The 13,929-nt window shown below is 60.5% G+C and overlaps 2 protein-coding genes across 2 annotated transcripts; one reads left to right on the top strand and one right to left on the bottom strand.

Annotated features, from left to right (window-relative positions):
* The first annotated feature begins 484 nt into the window (after positions 1–484).
* On the top strand, positions 485–2,697 carry SDSL (serine dehydratase like). Its single transcript, XM_065692516.1, has 8 exons — positions 485–590; positions 811–1,000; positions 1,094–1,133; positions 1,221–1,360; positions 1,581–1,669; positions 1,749–1,976; positions 2,084–2,208; positions 2,297–2,697. The coding sequence occupies exons 2-8, from the start codon at positions 833–835 to the stop codon at positions 2,488–2,490; spliced, it is 984 nt and encodes a 327-aa protein (XP_065548588.1). The 5' UTR covers positions 485–590; positions 811–832; the 3' UTR covers positions 2,491–2,697.
* A 4,517-nt stretch (positions 2,698–7,214) lies between these two features.
* LHX5 (LIM homeobox 5) lies at positions 7,215–13,929 on the bottom strand. Its single transcript, XM_065692584.1, has 5 exons — positions 13,738–13,929; positions 11,904–12,127; positions 10,514–10,791; positions 9,130–9,295; positions 7,215–7,582 (listed from the first exon to the last, which is right to left on the bottom strand). Exons 1-5 carry the CDS (start codon positions 13,908–13,910, stop codon positions 7,215–7,217), a joined length of 1,209 nt encoding a protein of 402 aa, XP_065548656.1. The 5' UTR covers positions 13,911–13,929.

The raw sequence follows: 13,929 nt of genomic DNA, 5'->3' as shown, positions 1-13,929 counted from the left end.
TGAGTCCCCAGTTGGGACCTTCATACCCCCTGACCCCTCCTGCCACACAGGGCCTTGTTCTATGGGACATGAGGCTGGGATGGGGGGGGCTGCTGTGGGGCTTGGCAGGGCTGGCAAAGGGGTGCAATGGCTGCTTTGGGGGCAATGGGTTCAGGTCAAATGGGCAAAGTCCTCCAGCCTGATGGGACATGGACCCGAGGGCTTGTGCTCAGGTGCAGGGGACCCTTGGGGACCCCCGAAGTCGTTTGGGAGCTGCCTCTCCTCTCTCCCCCCCCCCCCGCCCCTCTCCAGGCCTCCCAATGTCCCATCTCCTTGGCACATGAAGGCTGCTGGGACTTGGCTGCTCCTGGGCCACCGGCACCGTGCCCGCACCATGGCCGGGCTGCTTTGGGCACGGATCCAGTGCTGTGGATGCCAAAGCCCATCCGGCTGTGAGCAAACAGCCAGGGCAATGTCTAACTGCTGCCGGCTCACGGGGGGGGCCTGGGGACACGGGCACGGCCCCCCCCGGCCTCACCTCCGCCATCCGCAGACACTGCTGTGGCTGCGGCGAGGAGCTGAGCACACGCACTGAGGACACGGGACACCGGGTAACGCCACCGTGGGGCGGACATGGGGGGCTTGGGGATGGGCGGTGGAGATGGGGTGGCCCCGCTTGCAATGGGGCTCTGGCAGGGAGGACCGATCGCTGCGGTGCTGGGGATGGAGCTGGGGACAGCCCTGTGGGCTCCTGCGGCCCCCATGGAACCTAAGGAGGGCTGTGGGGAACGGGGGGAGCCCATGGGGAGCAGCCGGTGCTCTCCACTGCAGAGCATCCATCACCACCGGGGCCATGGCAGCCCAGCCCAGCAGGGGCCAAAAGCCCTTCCACATCGTCTCACCCCTCCTGGAGAGCCTGCCCCTGTCCAGGGCCGCGGGTACCAAGGTGTACATGAAGCTGGAGAACGTTCAGCCCACCGGTTCCTTCAAGATCCGGGGCATCGGCCACCTCTGCCAGGAGGTGAGGGTTATACCGGGGCGCTGCTCCTGCCCTTATGGGGCACAACGAGGGGGTGAAACCCATCCCTTTCCCCCCTCCTCTCCTGCCTTTCAGGCTGCCAAGAAGGGCTGCAGCCGCTTCGTTTGTGCCTCAGGTGAGCGGGGCTGGAGCAGGGGGCACATTGTGAGGGCTACGGGGGTGGGGGGGGGATCCAGCCCTTCCTGACCCCCGCTTCCCGCAGGGGGCAGCGCGGGGCTGGCCGCGGCTTACGCGGCGCAGAAGCTGGGGGTGCCGGTGACCGTCGTGGTCCCCAGCAGCACCGGCCCCGGCACCGTGCGCAGGCTGCAGGAGATGGGGGCAGAGGTGGAGGTCTCGGGACAGGTACCGCAACGTGGGGGTGTGCGGGGAGCATCTCTGTGGTGCACCTGGCAAACGCCCTCCTGCATCACCTGCAGCCTGGCACTGCAACGTGGTCACCGTGGGGACCTCACACCTCAGCCCAGTGCCTCTGTGGGTTTATGGTGATGATGGACCCATTTGGGGGGCGGTGGGGGGTGTGAAGGCTGGATGTGGCCCCTCTGGGCCCCTATTGCTTCTCCAGGTATGGGATGATGCCAACAGGAGAGCGCTGGAGCTGGTGGAGACCAAGGGCTGGGTCAGCATCCACCCCTTCGACCACCCCTTGGTGTGGTGAGTGCTGCCGGTGCCCAGCTCCCCATCCCCATGGCCGGGATGCTCCGGGCTGCATCCTCCCCTCCTCACGCCGCAGGCAGGGCCACGCCAGCCTGGTCCAGGAGCTGAAGGACTCCCTGGACACCAAGCCGGACGCCATCGTGCTGGCGGTGGGTGGCGGGGGGCTGCTGGCCGGTGTCGTGGCTGGCTTGTGGCAGGTGGGCTGGCAGGACACCCCCATCATCGCCGTAGAGACATGGGGGGCTCACAGCCTGCACGCGGCGCTGGAGGCCGGCCGGCTCATCACCCTGCCCGACATCACCAGGTAAGGCTGCGCCATGCGTGCCGTGAGTCGCTGGGTCTCAGCCCAGCTCCATAAAGGCTCTCGGGACCCCCCCCTATCCACTTCTACCCCCTTCTATCTATCCCAAGCGTGGCCAAGTGCTTGGGAGCCAAGACCGTGGCGGCTCGGGCGCTGGAGTGCTCCCGGGAATGCCGGGTCATCTCCCAGGTGGTGGAGGACGCGGATGCGGTGCGGGCTGTGGAGCAGTTCCTGGGTGAGCCGGCTCGCTACGGGGCGGCCCGTGCTGTGCTGGCGGTGGCCGATGGGGACGGCGTGGCTCAGCGTGGCTCTTGTCCCCGCAGAGGACGAGAGGATGCTGGTGCAGCCGGCGTGCGGCGCTGCCCTCGCCCTGCTCTACACGGGGCGGCTGCAGCGGCTGCAGCGAGAGGAGCGGCTGCGGGCCCCGCTGGCCTCCGTGGTGGTGGTGGTGTGCGGCGGCAGCAGCATCCGGCCCGCACAGCTCCGTGCCCTCAAGGGCCAGCTGGGGCTGGAGTGATGTCCGTTGAGGAGGGGGGCACAGCAGAGCCCGTCCGGGGTCCTCTGCCCTTCCAGAGTCGTGGAACGGGTTGGGTTGGAAAGCACCTGAAGATCACCCAGCTCCAACCCCCTGCCGTGGGCAGGGATGCCTCGCACCAGGCCGTGTCACACAAGGCTGGCCTTTAAAATAACCCAAATAAAGCCTGTGCCTGGAGCGGCACCCCTCGCCTCCTCCTGCAGTCCCTGCCCAGCACACAGCACCTATAGAGGACGGGGAAACTGAGGCACGCGGGGTGGGTGAAGCCAGGGCTCACGCTGCAGGCAGGGATGGAGCCAGGGCCCTTCCTGCCTGCCCGAGGGCAGGACGGGGGGACGCACTCCCCTCTTTGCCCCTTGGATGTGCTCCTGCTCCGCACCCCCTGTTCCCTGTTGGATGCAGCTCCCCACCCCAATTAACAAGCACTCCCTCTCTGACTAATTACTTTGTAACTGCCTTTATGCATTATTATTCTAACGATTATTAATTATTACAATCTTCTCCCATTCCTTCCGCTCTGCCTGTGGTCAGAAAAGAATAACACACACGGACCTGCTTGTTGCAGTGGTTTATTGGTGGAGCTCCCTGGTTGTGTTTAACACCCATGGGCTCTGAGGTGCATTGATGGGGGTGTGTGTGTGTGTAGACCCCATCCCGGAGCCACAAGATCCCCCTTTCCCCCCACAGCACTCTTTTTCCTATTCCCTCTTTTCCTCTAGGCTTTCCTGCACTAGTGCTGCATTTCCTTTTGGCTTGTTACTAATGCACCTCCTGTGGGGTGTTGTGTCCCCCAGTGCATTTCTCCCTTGTCCTTCTTTCCATTCCTGGGTGATCATGGACTGATGGAATCCCAGCTGGATCAGACACCTGAAGTAAATCACAGCATCTCAGCCTTGTTTGGGTTGGAAGGGACCTTAAAGCTCATCCACTCCCAACCCTCTGCCACAGGCAGGGACCCCTTCCACTAGAGCAGCTTGCTCCAAGCCCCTGTGTCCAACCTGGCCTTGAGCACTGCCAGGGATGGGGCAGCCACAGCTTCTCTGGGCACCCTGTGCCAGCGCCTCAGCACCCTCACAGGGAAGAGCTTCTGCCTAAGAGCTCAGCTCAGCCTCCCCTCGGGCAGGTTCAAGCCATTCCCCTTGGCCCGTCCCTACAGGCCCTTGCCCAAAGCCCCTCTCCAGGTTTCCTGCAGCCCCTTTAGGCACTGGAGCTGCTCCAAGGTCTTGGCGGTGCCCCCCTTCTCCCCTTGGAGCAGAGGGGGCTCAGCCCCTGGGTCACCGGCAGCCCCATGAAGCGCTTTCTCCTGGCCAGGCCCCCCCAGCAGCACCCTCCCTGCCTCCCCCCATCTCTCCCAGTGTCCAGACCTGCTCCCCAGTTGCCTCTTGGAGGCCAAACCCCCATCAACCAAATCTCTGCCACTCCATCGTGAGCAATATCTTATGTAGAAAGGCGTTTCCAAGGAGCACCGAGGGCTGGAGAATCCTATTACAAGACACACTATTAATTATAAGGGGTCAGTCCAAGCTACTCCAGCTACTTCTTATCCTGGGTCCAAAACCTTTCCACCTTCTGCAGACCTTCCCCTTCCCTTTTCCCCCCAAAAAGGGGAAAAAGTCAGGATACAATATAAAATAGCCACGCTGCTTGTCCAAAGGCTGGAAATGGGAAAGGAATTCATCCCCAGGACTAAGGATGCTCTGCTGGGCCTGGGGGGAGCCAGGAGCTCACAGTGGTGTGTGCCCAGCATGGTCCTCTGGGGGGGTTATTGACACAGGCTTGACACTGGGTTTGGGGTGACCCCAACAGAGAGCTTTGTCCCTTTTCTTGCCTTGAGGGAGCATTTGGTCTTTGGATGCCAGCTGTGGAGGATTAGGCCAAGGCAGGGACATGGGGGTGCAGGTTATGTGGGGGATACCCCACTGAGGGTGGCGTGGCCACACTTGGCATCTCCATCTTGGCTGTGATGTTGCTGTGGGGGGATCCCTGTCCTGGCTGTGACATGGCTGTGGTGGGGACCCCCATTTTGGCTGTGATACTGGACCCTGACCCCAGCTGCAGCTGGGATCCTAGCTGTGATGGGGACCCAGCCCTGGCTGTGGCTCAGGGGCTGAACCCAGCTGCTCCCTGCTCCATGTCCTGGATCCAGCCCTTTCCATGATACCAAGCTTGCAGGGATGGGGTGGCAGCAGTAGCCGGTGGCCAGTGAAGCGGGGCAAGGCTTCGCTCCTGCACCCAGCTCTGAGCTGCGGGTCCCAACCAGAAACACTCCTCAGTGCCAGTGGGTCCCTGCTTGGATGGGTGCTGAGCCCCAGCCTCCTGCATGGGAGGAAGCAGCTTGGAGCATCCCAAATCCCTCCTGCAGGCTGCTCCCTGTGGCTCCCAGGGATGAGGTGCCCAGAAGCCTGCTGACAGCCTTCCAGTGTATGCCTCGGCTATAGTAACAACAGTGATCATCGTAACAGGCAGCGTGTTCACCCACTGAATGACCTTGTGCTTGCATTTATAACCCTCAAAACGATGCTGGGAGGGAGCTGTTTAACAAGGCCATGCCCCATCCTTACAACAAGCCCTGATAACCTCAACCTGGCAGGGATGGAGCAGGAAGGAGGGCCCAGCTTCAATCCGGCCTCAGTTTCCCCACCTTATAAAAGGGGGGCAGGTGCTTTGTGCACTGAGCTGTTGTGATGGGCTTGGGCTGAGGGATTCCTCAGGGCTCAGCCCGGCTCGTTTGCCACCCCGTTATTAATGCTGGTAATGGCATAGGAAGGATAAATTCCACCACTTGGCTGAACAGAGGGAAATATGCAGAGCAGTGGTTGGCTTTCCATAAATCACCGGTGCTCCGTGCTGCAACCCAGCCAGGACTTGAAATTCAGGTCAGGAGAGAGGGCCGCTGGTAAGCCAGGCAGAGAAGGTAATTCATTCTGGTTATATCGGGTTCCTGCAAGCCAAGGGAGGGGGGAAGCTCTGCCGTGATTGTGCACTTTAAATATTAGCTCAGAGCTGCAGCCGGCTGTGGGCTTTGTTTGGTTTGGGATCTTGGAAAACAAGAGAGGGGAAAAGCAGGAGAGATGGGGATGGACTGGGATGCTGGCGGGGAGGTACCCCTCTCCTGCCTGCCCTTGGTGCCTGCATGGTGCGGATGGGGTTCAGGGACACCCCTGTGGTGTGTGCCCCAGTATTCCTGTAGGGGTGCAGCATCCCGTGGTGATGCTCTGCCAGTGGGGCTGAGGGTGCCTCTGGGCTGCTTTGGAGGGGATTTTGGGGTGTCCATATAATTCCCTTCCCCAAGAGAAAGGAATCATGTCCCAGGCTCTCTGCTGTGAGGAAGGTGCTGAGATGGGGAATGTGCCCCGCAAAGTGATGGAGAGCTGGGGGGACGCGAGGGCTCTGGGGTCCCAGGTGGGTGATACAGCAGCACTGAGGTGCCCATGGTACCCATCCTATGCAGGGGGGGACTGGTGGCGGCTCCCCCCGACCCCACACAGTGCTGGTGGGGGGGGGACGGGGGGGACAATGGGGGAGCCCAACCAGCACCTCCCGTTGCTTTGCCTTTCTCTGGAGTGATCACAAAACGAAACGAAAGGGACCAGGTGACCGAGCAGTAGGTAACTAAAAGGTTCTTTATTCACATTGAACAACAAGAGCCATTCACACTAACAGCCTCCGCAAGAGGCAGCGGGGACAGGAAACCCACGGCGCTTTCAGCAAACAACTTTTCCCCTTTCCTTTTCCATTCTCCTTCCTCTTTATTGTGTCATTCCCACTCTATATATCCCCCCCCCCCCCCCCCCGCCTGCGGAATAGAAAACCCTGGGAGCCTCCCGTGACTAAAAGTACAATAAATAATCAGTAAACACAAAACCATACTTTATTTGTTTCTCCTTTATACAAAATAAAGAAACTAGAAGCAAAAACTATGATACATCCGGAAATCGGCGGAGCCGCGGGGCATCGCTGGGGTGCACCTCGGTGGGGAGGCCCAGGGTTTGATTTCTGCTGTGGTGGTGCTTGGGGTTTGTCCTGGGTTATTTTCCCGGTTATTGTGCGGGTTCGTTTCCTGTTATTGGGGTTTTTGCCTCTTTCTGTCTTTGCCACCGTGTGGGGAGCCCAATCTCGGCCAGTCGCTGGGGCAGCCCTGGACACCCCCCCCCTTCACACCCCCTCCAAACCAAAGGCCGGGTCCAAACCCACCTTCTCCTTGGGGATAAAATGCGAACAACGAAAAACCAGGGCAGGGAAGGGGCTGGGGGGGTGGGGGTGTTATTCCTGCTCGTCCCCGTTTCCCCCCTGCTGCGATGTGGTAGGGGATAATTAAAAAGGATGCTAATGAGCAGGGGGGAGCCCTGCCAAGAGCCCCCGTCCCCATCCCCAGGAGCCGCCGGGGCGGTGGGACCTGCGTCCAGGCAAGTTCAGCTTTGGTCCGAGAGGCGGGGGTCCCGCTGCCAACGGGGGTCTTCAGGGCTGGGCACCATTCCGTATCCCCCCCCAGTGCTGGGGGGCAAGGTGCCGGGAGGGGGAGGTAGTGGGGTGGCCCCAAGGTCCCGTATGGAGGGAGGGATCTGCAGTGATTGGAGGGGATACAGGGATGCGTTTTGGCATCGGACGGGGGTCTTTATCCGTGGGGTTGGGGGGGACACGCGTGGGGTGGGGGAACACGGGGGGTGTTTTCCCCCTCCCCACACACACACGTGCCCACACCAGGCCTACCACACCGCTGCCTCGCTGAGCTCCGGGTTGGGGTGCGAGAGGGCCCCGCTGTAGCCGCTATTGCTGGACATGGAGAAGGGTGGGCTGGGCCCCCCGCTGAAGACCTCCCCTGGGATGGGGTGCAGCGAGCCGGTCATCCCCGGCTCGGGGCTGGGGGTGTCGGGATGCGAGATCATATCCGTGTACCTTTGGTTTTCTGAGGAGTGGTGTCCGCTTAAGGGGGGCTCCAAGGGTCCCAGGGGTGTGGAGCCGGGTCCTGAGTTCTGAAGGTAGCTGGAGTCGGCCGGGGACTGGGCTTGGGAGGGCGGCCCGTGGGGGAAAAAGTCATAGTTGCCTCCCGGTCCGTAGTAGTCACCTTGGTAATCTGTGGGGAGGGAGGGAGAAGGATGGAGCTGGTCCCCCAGGGATGGAACCTCCACTGAGCCCCATTCCCAACCCTGTCCTCCCCGCGGGGCACGAATCTGGACCCGCGTTGCCACCCGTGCCGAAATATTCTGCTGGCTCCGGGGGTGTGGGGCTCAAGGACCCAACTGCGAATCTGGGCTCAACCTAAGGGAGAAATGAGCCGGTCCTCAGGGCTGCAGCGCTCACTGTCCTCTCCCTGCTGGCCTGGAGGGAGGAAGGGGATATAGGAGGGCAAGGAGCTGGGGCTGGGGCAGCTCAGGGGGAGGATGGGCTCAATTTAATGCTTAGTTAATGCATTAAATAATATATATGTATATAAAGGGAAGAGGGAAAAGATATATATAAGGGAATGGGGGGAGACATATATATGGGAATGGGGGAATGGATGTATAAAGGGAATGAGGAAAAGATATGTATAAGGGGATACGGCCCTCGGTGATATGGTTTAATGGACTTGGCAGTCCTGGGGTAATGGTTGGACTTGATGATCTTAAAGGTCTTTTCCAACCTAGCTGATTCTAGGATTGTAGGAATGGGGAAAACATGTATATATGTATATAAGGGAAGAGGGAAAAGTTATGTATAAGGAGAATGGCAAAACCCGTGTATGTGTAAAGCAACAGGGAAAAGATGTATAAAGTGAATGGGGGACAAACATATGAGGGGGAAAAGGAAGAGGTATGCATAAAGGAAATGGGGGAAAAAAGTGTTTAAAGGGCATGGTAAAAAACATATAAGAGAATGGGGAAAAGATATATGTATATAAAGGGTGTGGGGAAAAAATATGTAAGGGAATAGGGAAAAAACATATGATTAGGGAATGGGGAAAAAGATACGTATAAAGGGAATTGGGAAAAAAATATATAAACGGAATAAGGAAAAAAACCCAAACATACAGGGGAATAGGGAAAAATGTATACGATGTGGAAAAATCTATATAAAGAAAATGGGGTAAAATACATATAAATGGGGAAAAATATATATATATATATTTAGCAGCCTAGAAGGGATCTAGAAACTCACTGAGGGCAGCAAGGGGTGCGTGGAAAGCCCCTCGTAGGAGGGGAGGCTTTGAAAGTGCGGCTCCGGGGGGCTCTGCACGGAGGAGGGGGAGAGGGGAGGCGGCGGGGCCGCCCCGCTGCGCCCATCCCGTCCCGTCGGGGCAGCGGGGGGAGCCGGCCCGGCGGCAGTGACCTTCCATATGCTGCGGGCCCGGGAGGTAATTGGAACAAATGCGGCCTGAAAGGGGCACAAAAGCCCCGCAGCTGGGGCTTTGTTCGGGGAGAGGGGCCGCCGCAAGGCCCTGGGGATGGGCGTGGGTGCGAGCCTGCGTGGACGTGTGTGTGCATACGGCGGGGAGCGTGTGCATGGACGTGAGCACGGGGAGAGCAGGGATGCTGCGGTGGCAGAGCCGTGCCCCCCCCCACCTCGGAGAAGCGGGATATGGGAGGAACAAAGGGAAAGAGGGAGGGAAGGAGCGGGGGACACGGGGCAGCGGTCCCTCACCTCCGTAGTACGTGTAGGGCGTCGAGCCGAGCATCTCGGACTCGTCGAGGCGGCCGCCGAGGGGCCGCATCCTGCGCGGGCTGCGGAAGAAGGCATGCCGGCGGGCGCCCAGCGCGCTCAGCTGCTTCATCCGGCGCTCCTTGGACCGACGGTTCTGGAACCAGACCTGCGGCAGGGCCAGCGTCAGTATCCGAAGGGAATGGGGGTACCAGGGACACCCCCTCCCCGGGTTTGGTTGGGGATGGCTGGAGAAAGGGATGGAAATCTTGCACCCATCTGGGTTTTCCCGTGTTTCAATGACAACCCACCCCTCCTGCCGCTAGTAAGCCCCAAAACATGTATGGGGGTACACACATCCCCGCCCCCCCCCAAATAACCAAGCTGCATCCCCCTGTGAGCATCCTCAGCCTATTTGTGTCTACAAGGGAGAAAGCAGCCAGAAAATACAAGAGGGAGAATTTTCCTCCATGGGTAGGAAGAAAAAGGGAGGAAAAGCGGGGAGGAATTCTGGATGGCAGCAAAAAGCAGGTCGCAGGGAGATGAGACCTGCGGCGGCTGGCAGGGAGCGGGAGGAAAAGCCGACCGGTGAGGATGGAGATAACAGGGAAGGGGAAGATGCAGCCGACTCTCTACGGGGCATCGTCCCATCCACGGCCCAGGCCACCAGCCTGGTGCGGTGTCTGGATTACGGCTCCTTTCCCCTCTGTATCCCCCGGGATGGGGCAGCTCAAGGGAACGAGCGCATCGCGCTCCTCCGGGGCCGTTCTCCTGCTTCCCTCTGCTGGGAGCCGGGAATGGCAGCTCCGCTACCGGCAAAGCCGGAGAGTCCTCCCCTGTTAATGCCTTTATTAAAGCCCATTAATCCCTATATTTCCGCAGGGATTTTCTTCACTGGGGCAGTGCGGTAAGGAAGTGCCGGGCTGCCTGCAGAGAGCAATGGCTTCTCCTTGCTTTCCCAAGGCTGGAACATCCATCTCCTGGGCACGCTGGAGAGTCCTGACGGTGAGGCCTCAGACTGGCTTATGTTTCAGGGCTGATTTTCATCTCTCCCCATGGGATCAGTGCATTATAGCACAGAATGGGGGATCCCCGCTATCCCACTGGGGCGTGGGGTGGGAGCTGTCAGGGGATGGATGGGATTTGCCTGACCCCATTTCCAGAGCTCGTGGGATCAGCCTCAGTGTCCCAGCCCCTTCCCAGCCCCTGGGGGAGACTGTGACAGCCTTGAGCTATCAGGGCTCCTACAGCACCCCTTTTCCTTCCCTTCCTATGTGGGTTTTTTCCCCTGCCATGAGAGGAAACGGCCCCATGAAGCGCCGATGTTGTTCTATAGTGGGAAGGATGCCACATCACGCCATGGGGCCACGGGCTGGGGCTGCCCTACCTGGATGACTCTCATGTTGAGGCCGGTCTCCTGGGCCAGCTGCTCTCGGATGTGGCGGGTGGGTTTGGGGGTGGCGGCGAAGGCAGCTTTGAGGGTCTCCAGCTGCTTGGCTTTAATGGTGGTGCGGGGCCCCCTCCGCTTGGTGCCCGAGTTCTGCTCCTCGTTCTCGTTGTTGGTGGTCTCCTTGTCCGAGGAGGTCGAGTTGTCCGTCTCCTTCGTGTCGTCCTGCATGGGGTCCTGGAGATCCGGGGACAAACTCCTGTCTGTACATGAGGACACTGTAAAGGAGACCCAGAGAGGAATGGGGAGGGGGGGGGGGGGGGGGAGGGATGACTTAGGGGAGGCATCGACCCCCTTTTCCTCTGCCCTCAACAGCCCGGCTGCTTTCCAGGAGAGGGGTTGGAGAGCAGCGAGAGGTGCAGATCGCCTCTGCCCCCCTGGTACCCCGAAGCATCAGCCCCCACAACATCACACAGAGCTCCAGGTAAACTCTGCGCTACCGGGCCCTGCGCACCAGGTTGTGCTGTCCGGGGGCAGCTGGGGTGGGGGCGATCCCCCGAGCCCCCCGCGCTCCCCCTTTCTCCCCCCCCCCCCCCCCCGCCTGCTCCTTTCACACCGGGAAGCGCCGCTAGGAAAAATGCGGCCGGTCCCTGTCGGGGCTTGGGGAGGTGGGGGCCCCAGTCGCTGCCTTGAGCCTGGCTCACCCCCCCCACGCAGCCACCCCTCCTCCCGGGGCCCCTGATGCCAGCACCCCCCAAGGCCATGCTCTACTCGCCTCGCTCACAGCAGCGGCCCCACTGACTGACGTGGCAGGATCCGGCCCCGGGTGCTGGACGGAGAGAGAGCCCACGGAAGGGGGTGAGCACAGGCGCCCGGCATGGCTGGGACAGCGGGAGTGGGCCTGATCCTGCTGTCCTGACGCAGAGACAGCTTCCAAGGAAGTCAAATGGGAGCTTTGCCTCTGGGTTGAAAGGAGGCGAAGGATCAGGCCCGCGGCGCGGGGGGACCGGGCACACTCGCAGGGGGATGCTCCCGGGTTTGGAGGGGGGGCACCGGGCTAGGCCGGAGGGGGGGTACGGGGGCGGTCCTGGCTCCCCACCTCCGGGGGCAGGAGCACAGGGTAACGGGAGCGATGCTGCGGGGCTGCACCTCGGCCGCCGCTTGTCCCATGCGCATCCTTCAGGGGGTGCGATCGCAGAGGCTTCCACCCCGACTGAAAGCTTTCACCCCACATCCCTCCCTCTCCCCCCGGTTTAACGATGGGGGTCGGGCTGGCTGCGGGGTGCAGACCCTTACCCCCCGCCCCCAAATAAAAACCAAAGCCCCGGGGGGGGGGTCCCGGCCGGTCCTGCCGGTGGCCGGGCGGTGCGGCGGGCAGGGCCGCTCGTACCTGAGTTGAGGCTTCCTTCCTTCAAACTGGGAGAGTTCAAGTAATCCTCTTTGCAAACAAACTTGTTCTCGTCTATGATGTAGAGCTCCTCGCCCGTGGAGAGCTGCTTGTTGCAGACCATGCAGGTGAAACAGTTCAGGTGAAAGACTTTGTTCCGCGCTTTCCGGACGAGGTCGCTGGGGGAGATGCCCTGGGAGCAGCCGGCGCATTTGGTACCAAACCTCCTGCGGAGGGGGAAGAAAAGCGAGAGCTGGGAGCCCCGGCGGAGATGGGGCCCCTGTACCGAGCGCCCCTGCTCCAAATCCCACCGCGGGAGTCCGAGCCTGCAGCATCTCCCGCTGGGGGATTTGGGGGAACAGGAGATTCCCCCCTGCTGCCTCCTCGCTGTCCCTTTTGGGGGGAGGATGAGGAGGGAGCGTTCACCCCACAACGCGGAGGGTGCGGGTTTCGCTCTAACCGGTGACTCCGGGAAGGGAACGGGAGGTTTCAGGTGCCGGCCTGAAAATCCCGGCGGAGAAACGGGAATGGTGGCGGCCGGAGCGACGGGAAAAGGGAGCGGCGGGGTCGGGGGGCACCGCGCCCCCAGGACAGAACAACAACGGGAGGCGGCGGAGGCAGCTCCGCTCCCCGAAGTGCCCCCGGCGCCGTCCCGTTCTCCAGGGGGGGATTTCTCCTTGGTCGGGAATGGCGCTTTGGGAAAGCTCCGGTTTTCCTTCTCCGGGCTGGAGGCAGAGCCGGGTTTGTTGGCTTGGTTTGGGATTTTTTTGTTGTTTTATTCCATTTTTATTTTTTCCCCCAGGAGATGCTTTTTTAAAAATTAGAACCAATTCTAGGGAATTGGGACGGGCTGGAAACGGTTCCGCGAGGAAAAAAATCCCAAACCCCAGCAACATAACTGACAAAAAAAAAACCCCAAAAAAACCCCACAAAAAACCCACCCCAAACCCGACAGCCAAAAATAAAACACCACAAACAACCCCCCCCCCCCAAAACCCAACCCCCAAAAGCAAACAAAAACCAAAGCCAACAACAACCAACCAAAATGATCCCAACCAAAGAAAACAAATAAAAACAAAACAAAAAAAAAACCCCAAAATAATAAAAAAAAAAAAAAACAACAAACCCCCAAAACAAGCAAAAAAAGCAAAATAAAAACCGAAAATAAAACAAACCAACACAGCCCCAACCCCCAAAACAAACAATAAACCCCCCCAAACGGGGCGCGGGGCCGTCGCTGGCGGGTCCCCGGCTGTTGCCAGGCCCTATGGGGGGGGGGGGCCCATGCAGGGTCTCCCCCTTTTTCTCCTCGGGTCGTGGCACAACTTCTGCCTCCCTCGCTGCTCCCCGTGACGTTGATGTAGTGGGAGCATTAGGAGTCATAAGTCATGGCCCCCCCCTTCCCACCCCGGCCCCTAATTTCCTCAGGGGAACCTTATCGCAGTCATTAGGGGCGTTTAAGGACCGGTAAAAGGTGTGTGGGGGGGGAAGGTTTTGGCCACCGACTTCACCTGGGCCTGGTGGCCAGGGAACGGGGCGAGGAGCGATACCGGCGGAGCGGGGCCCGGTGCTGGTGGAGGCAAGGTCATGGGGAGACTTGGGGGGACACACACGGCCTCGCTGCCCCCCACCACCGGCTGCAGCAGCGGCCGAAGCGCAACCCCCCCCTGCGCTTCCCCCTCCGGAGCGGGCTCGGTGCGGGTCCCCGGTGGAGAGCGATGGGCTGGGATGCGGGGAGCCCCCCGCAAAGCTCCGGGAGGCCGCGCACGGTGAGCACCTCCGCACCCTTCGGTGAGGTGCAATGGTGGTGGTGGTGGTGGTGGGGGGGGATTCTCACCTGAAAAAGTCATTTTTGCAGTAGAGTTTGCCTTCCCTGGAGAAGCATTTCTCGGTGAGGTTGCACTTGCACTCGCAGCACTGGACGCATTTGATGTGCCATGCCCTGTCCAAGACGTTCAGCAGGAACCGGTCCAAAATCGGCCTCTCGCAGCCCGCACAATGCACCATCATAACCTCCGCCGGGGATGGA

Source organism: Lathamus discolor, chromosome 12 (genome assembly GCF_037157495.1).
Source record: "Lathamus discolor isolate bLatDis1 chromosome 12, bLatDis1.hap1, whole genome shotgun sequence".
In the NCBI taxonomy this organism is placed as follows: Eukaryota; Metazoa; Chordata; class Aves; order Psittaciformes; family Psittacidae; genus Lathamus; species Lathamus discolor.
This window is presented reverse-complemented; position numbering and strand designations above follow the sequence as displayed.

Excerpts from the sequence above, each read along its gene's own strand:
- LHX5 (XM_065692584.1), bottom strand. The coding sequence starts at position 13,910 with ATGATGGTGCATTGTGCGGGCTGCGAGAGGCCGATTTTGGACCGGTTC. Across the intron at positions 12,128-13,737 it reads TGCAAAAATGACTTTTTCAG|GAGGTTTGGTACCAAATGCG; the intron begins GTGAGAATCCCC and ends CCCCCTCCGCAG. Across the intron at positions 7,583-9,129 it reads GCCCTACACGTACTACGGAG|ATTACCAAGGTGACTACTAC; the intron begins GTGAGGGACCGC and ends CCCTCCCCACAG.
- SDSL (XM_065692516.1), top strand. The coding sequence starts at position 833 with ATGGCAGCCCAGCCCAGCAGGGGCCAAAAGCCCTTCCACATCGTCTCA. Across the intron at positions 1,361-1,580 it reads AGGTGGAGGTCTCGGGACAG|GTATGGGATGATGCCAACAG; the intron begins GTACCGCAACGT and ends TTGCTTCTCCAG. Across the intron at positions 1,670-1,748 it reads TTCGACCACCCCTTGGTGTG|GCAGGGCCACGCCAGCCTGG; the intron begins GTGAGTGCTGCC and ends CTCACGCCGCAG.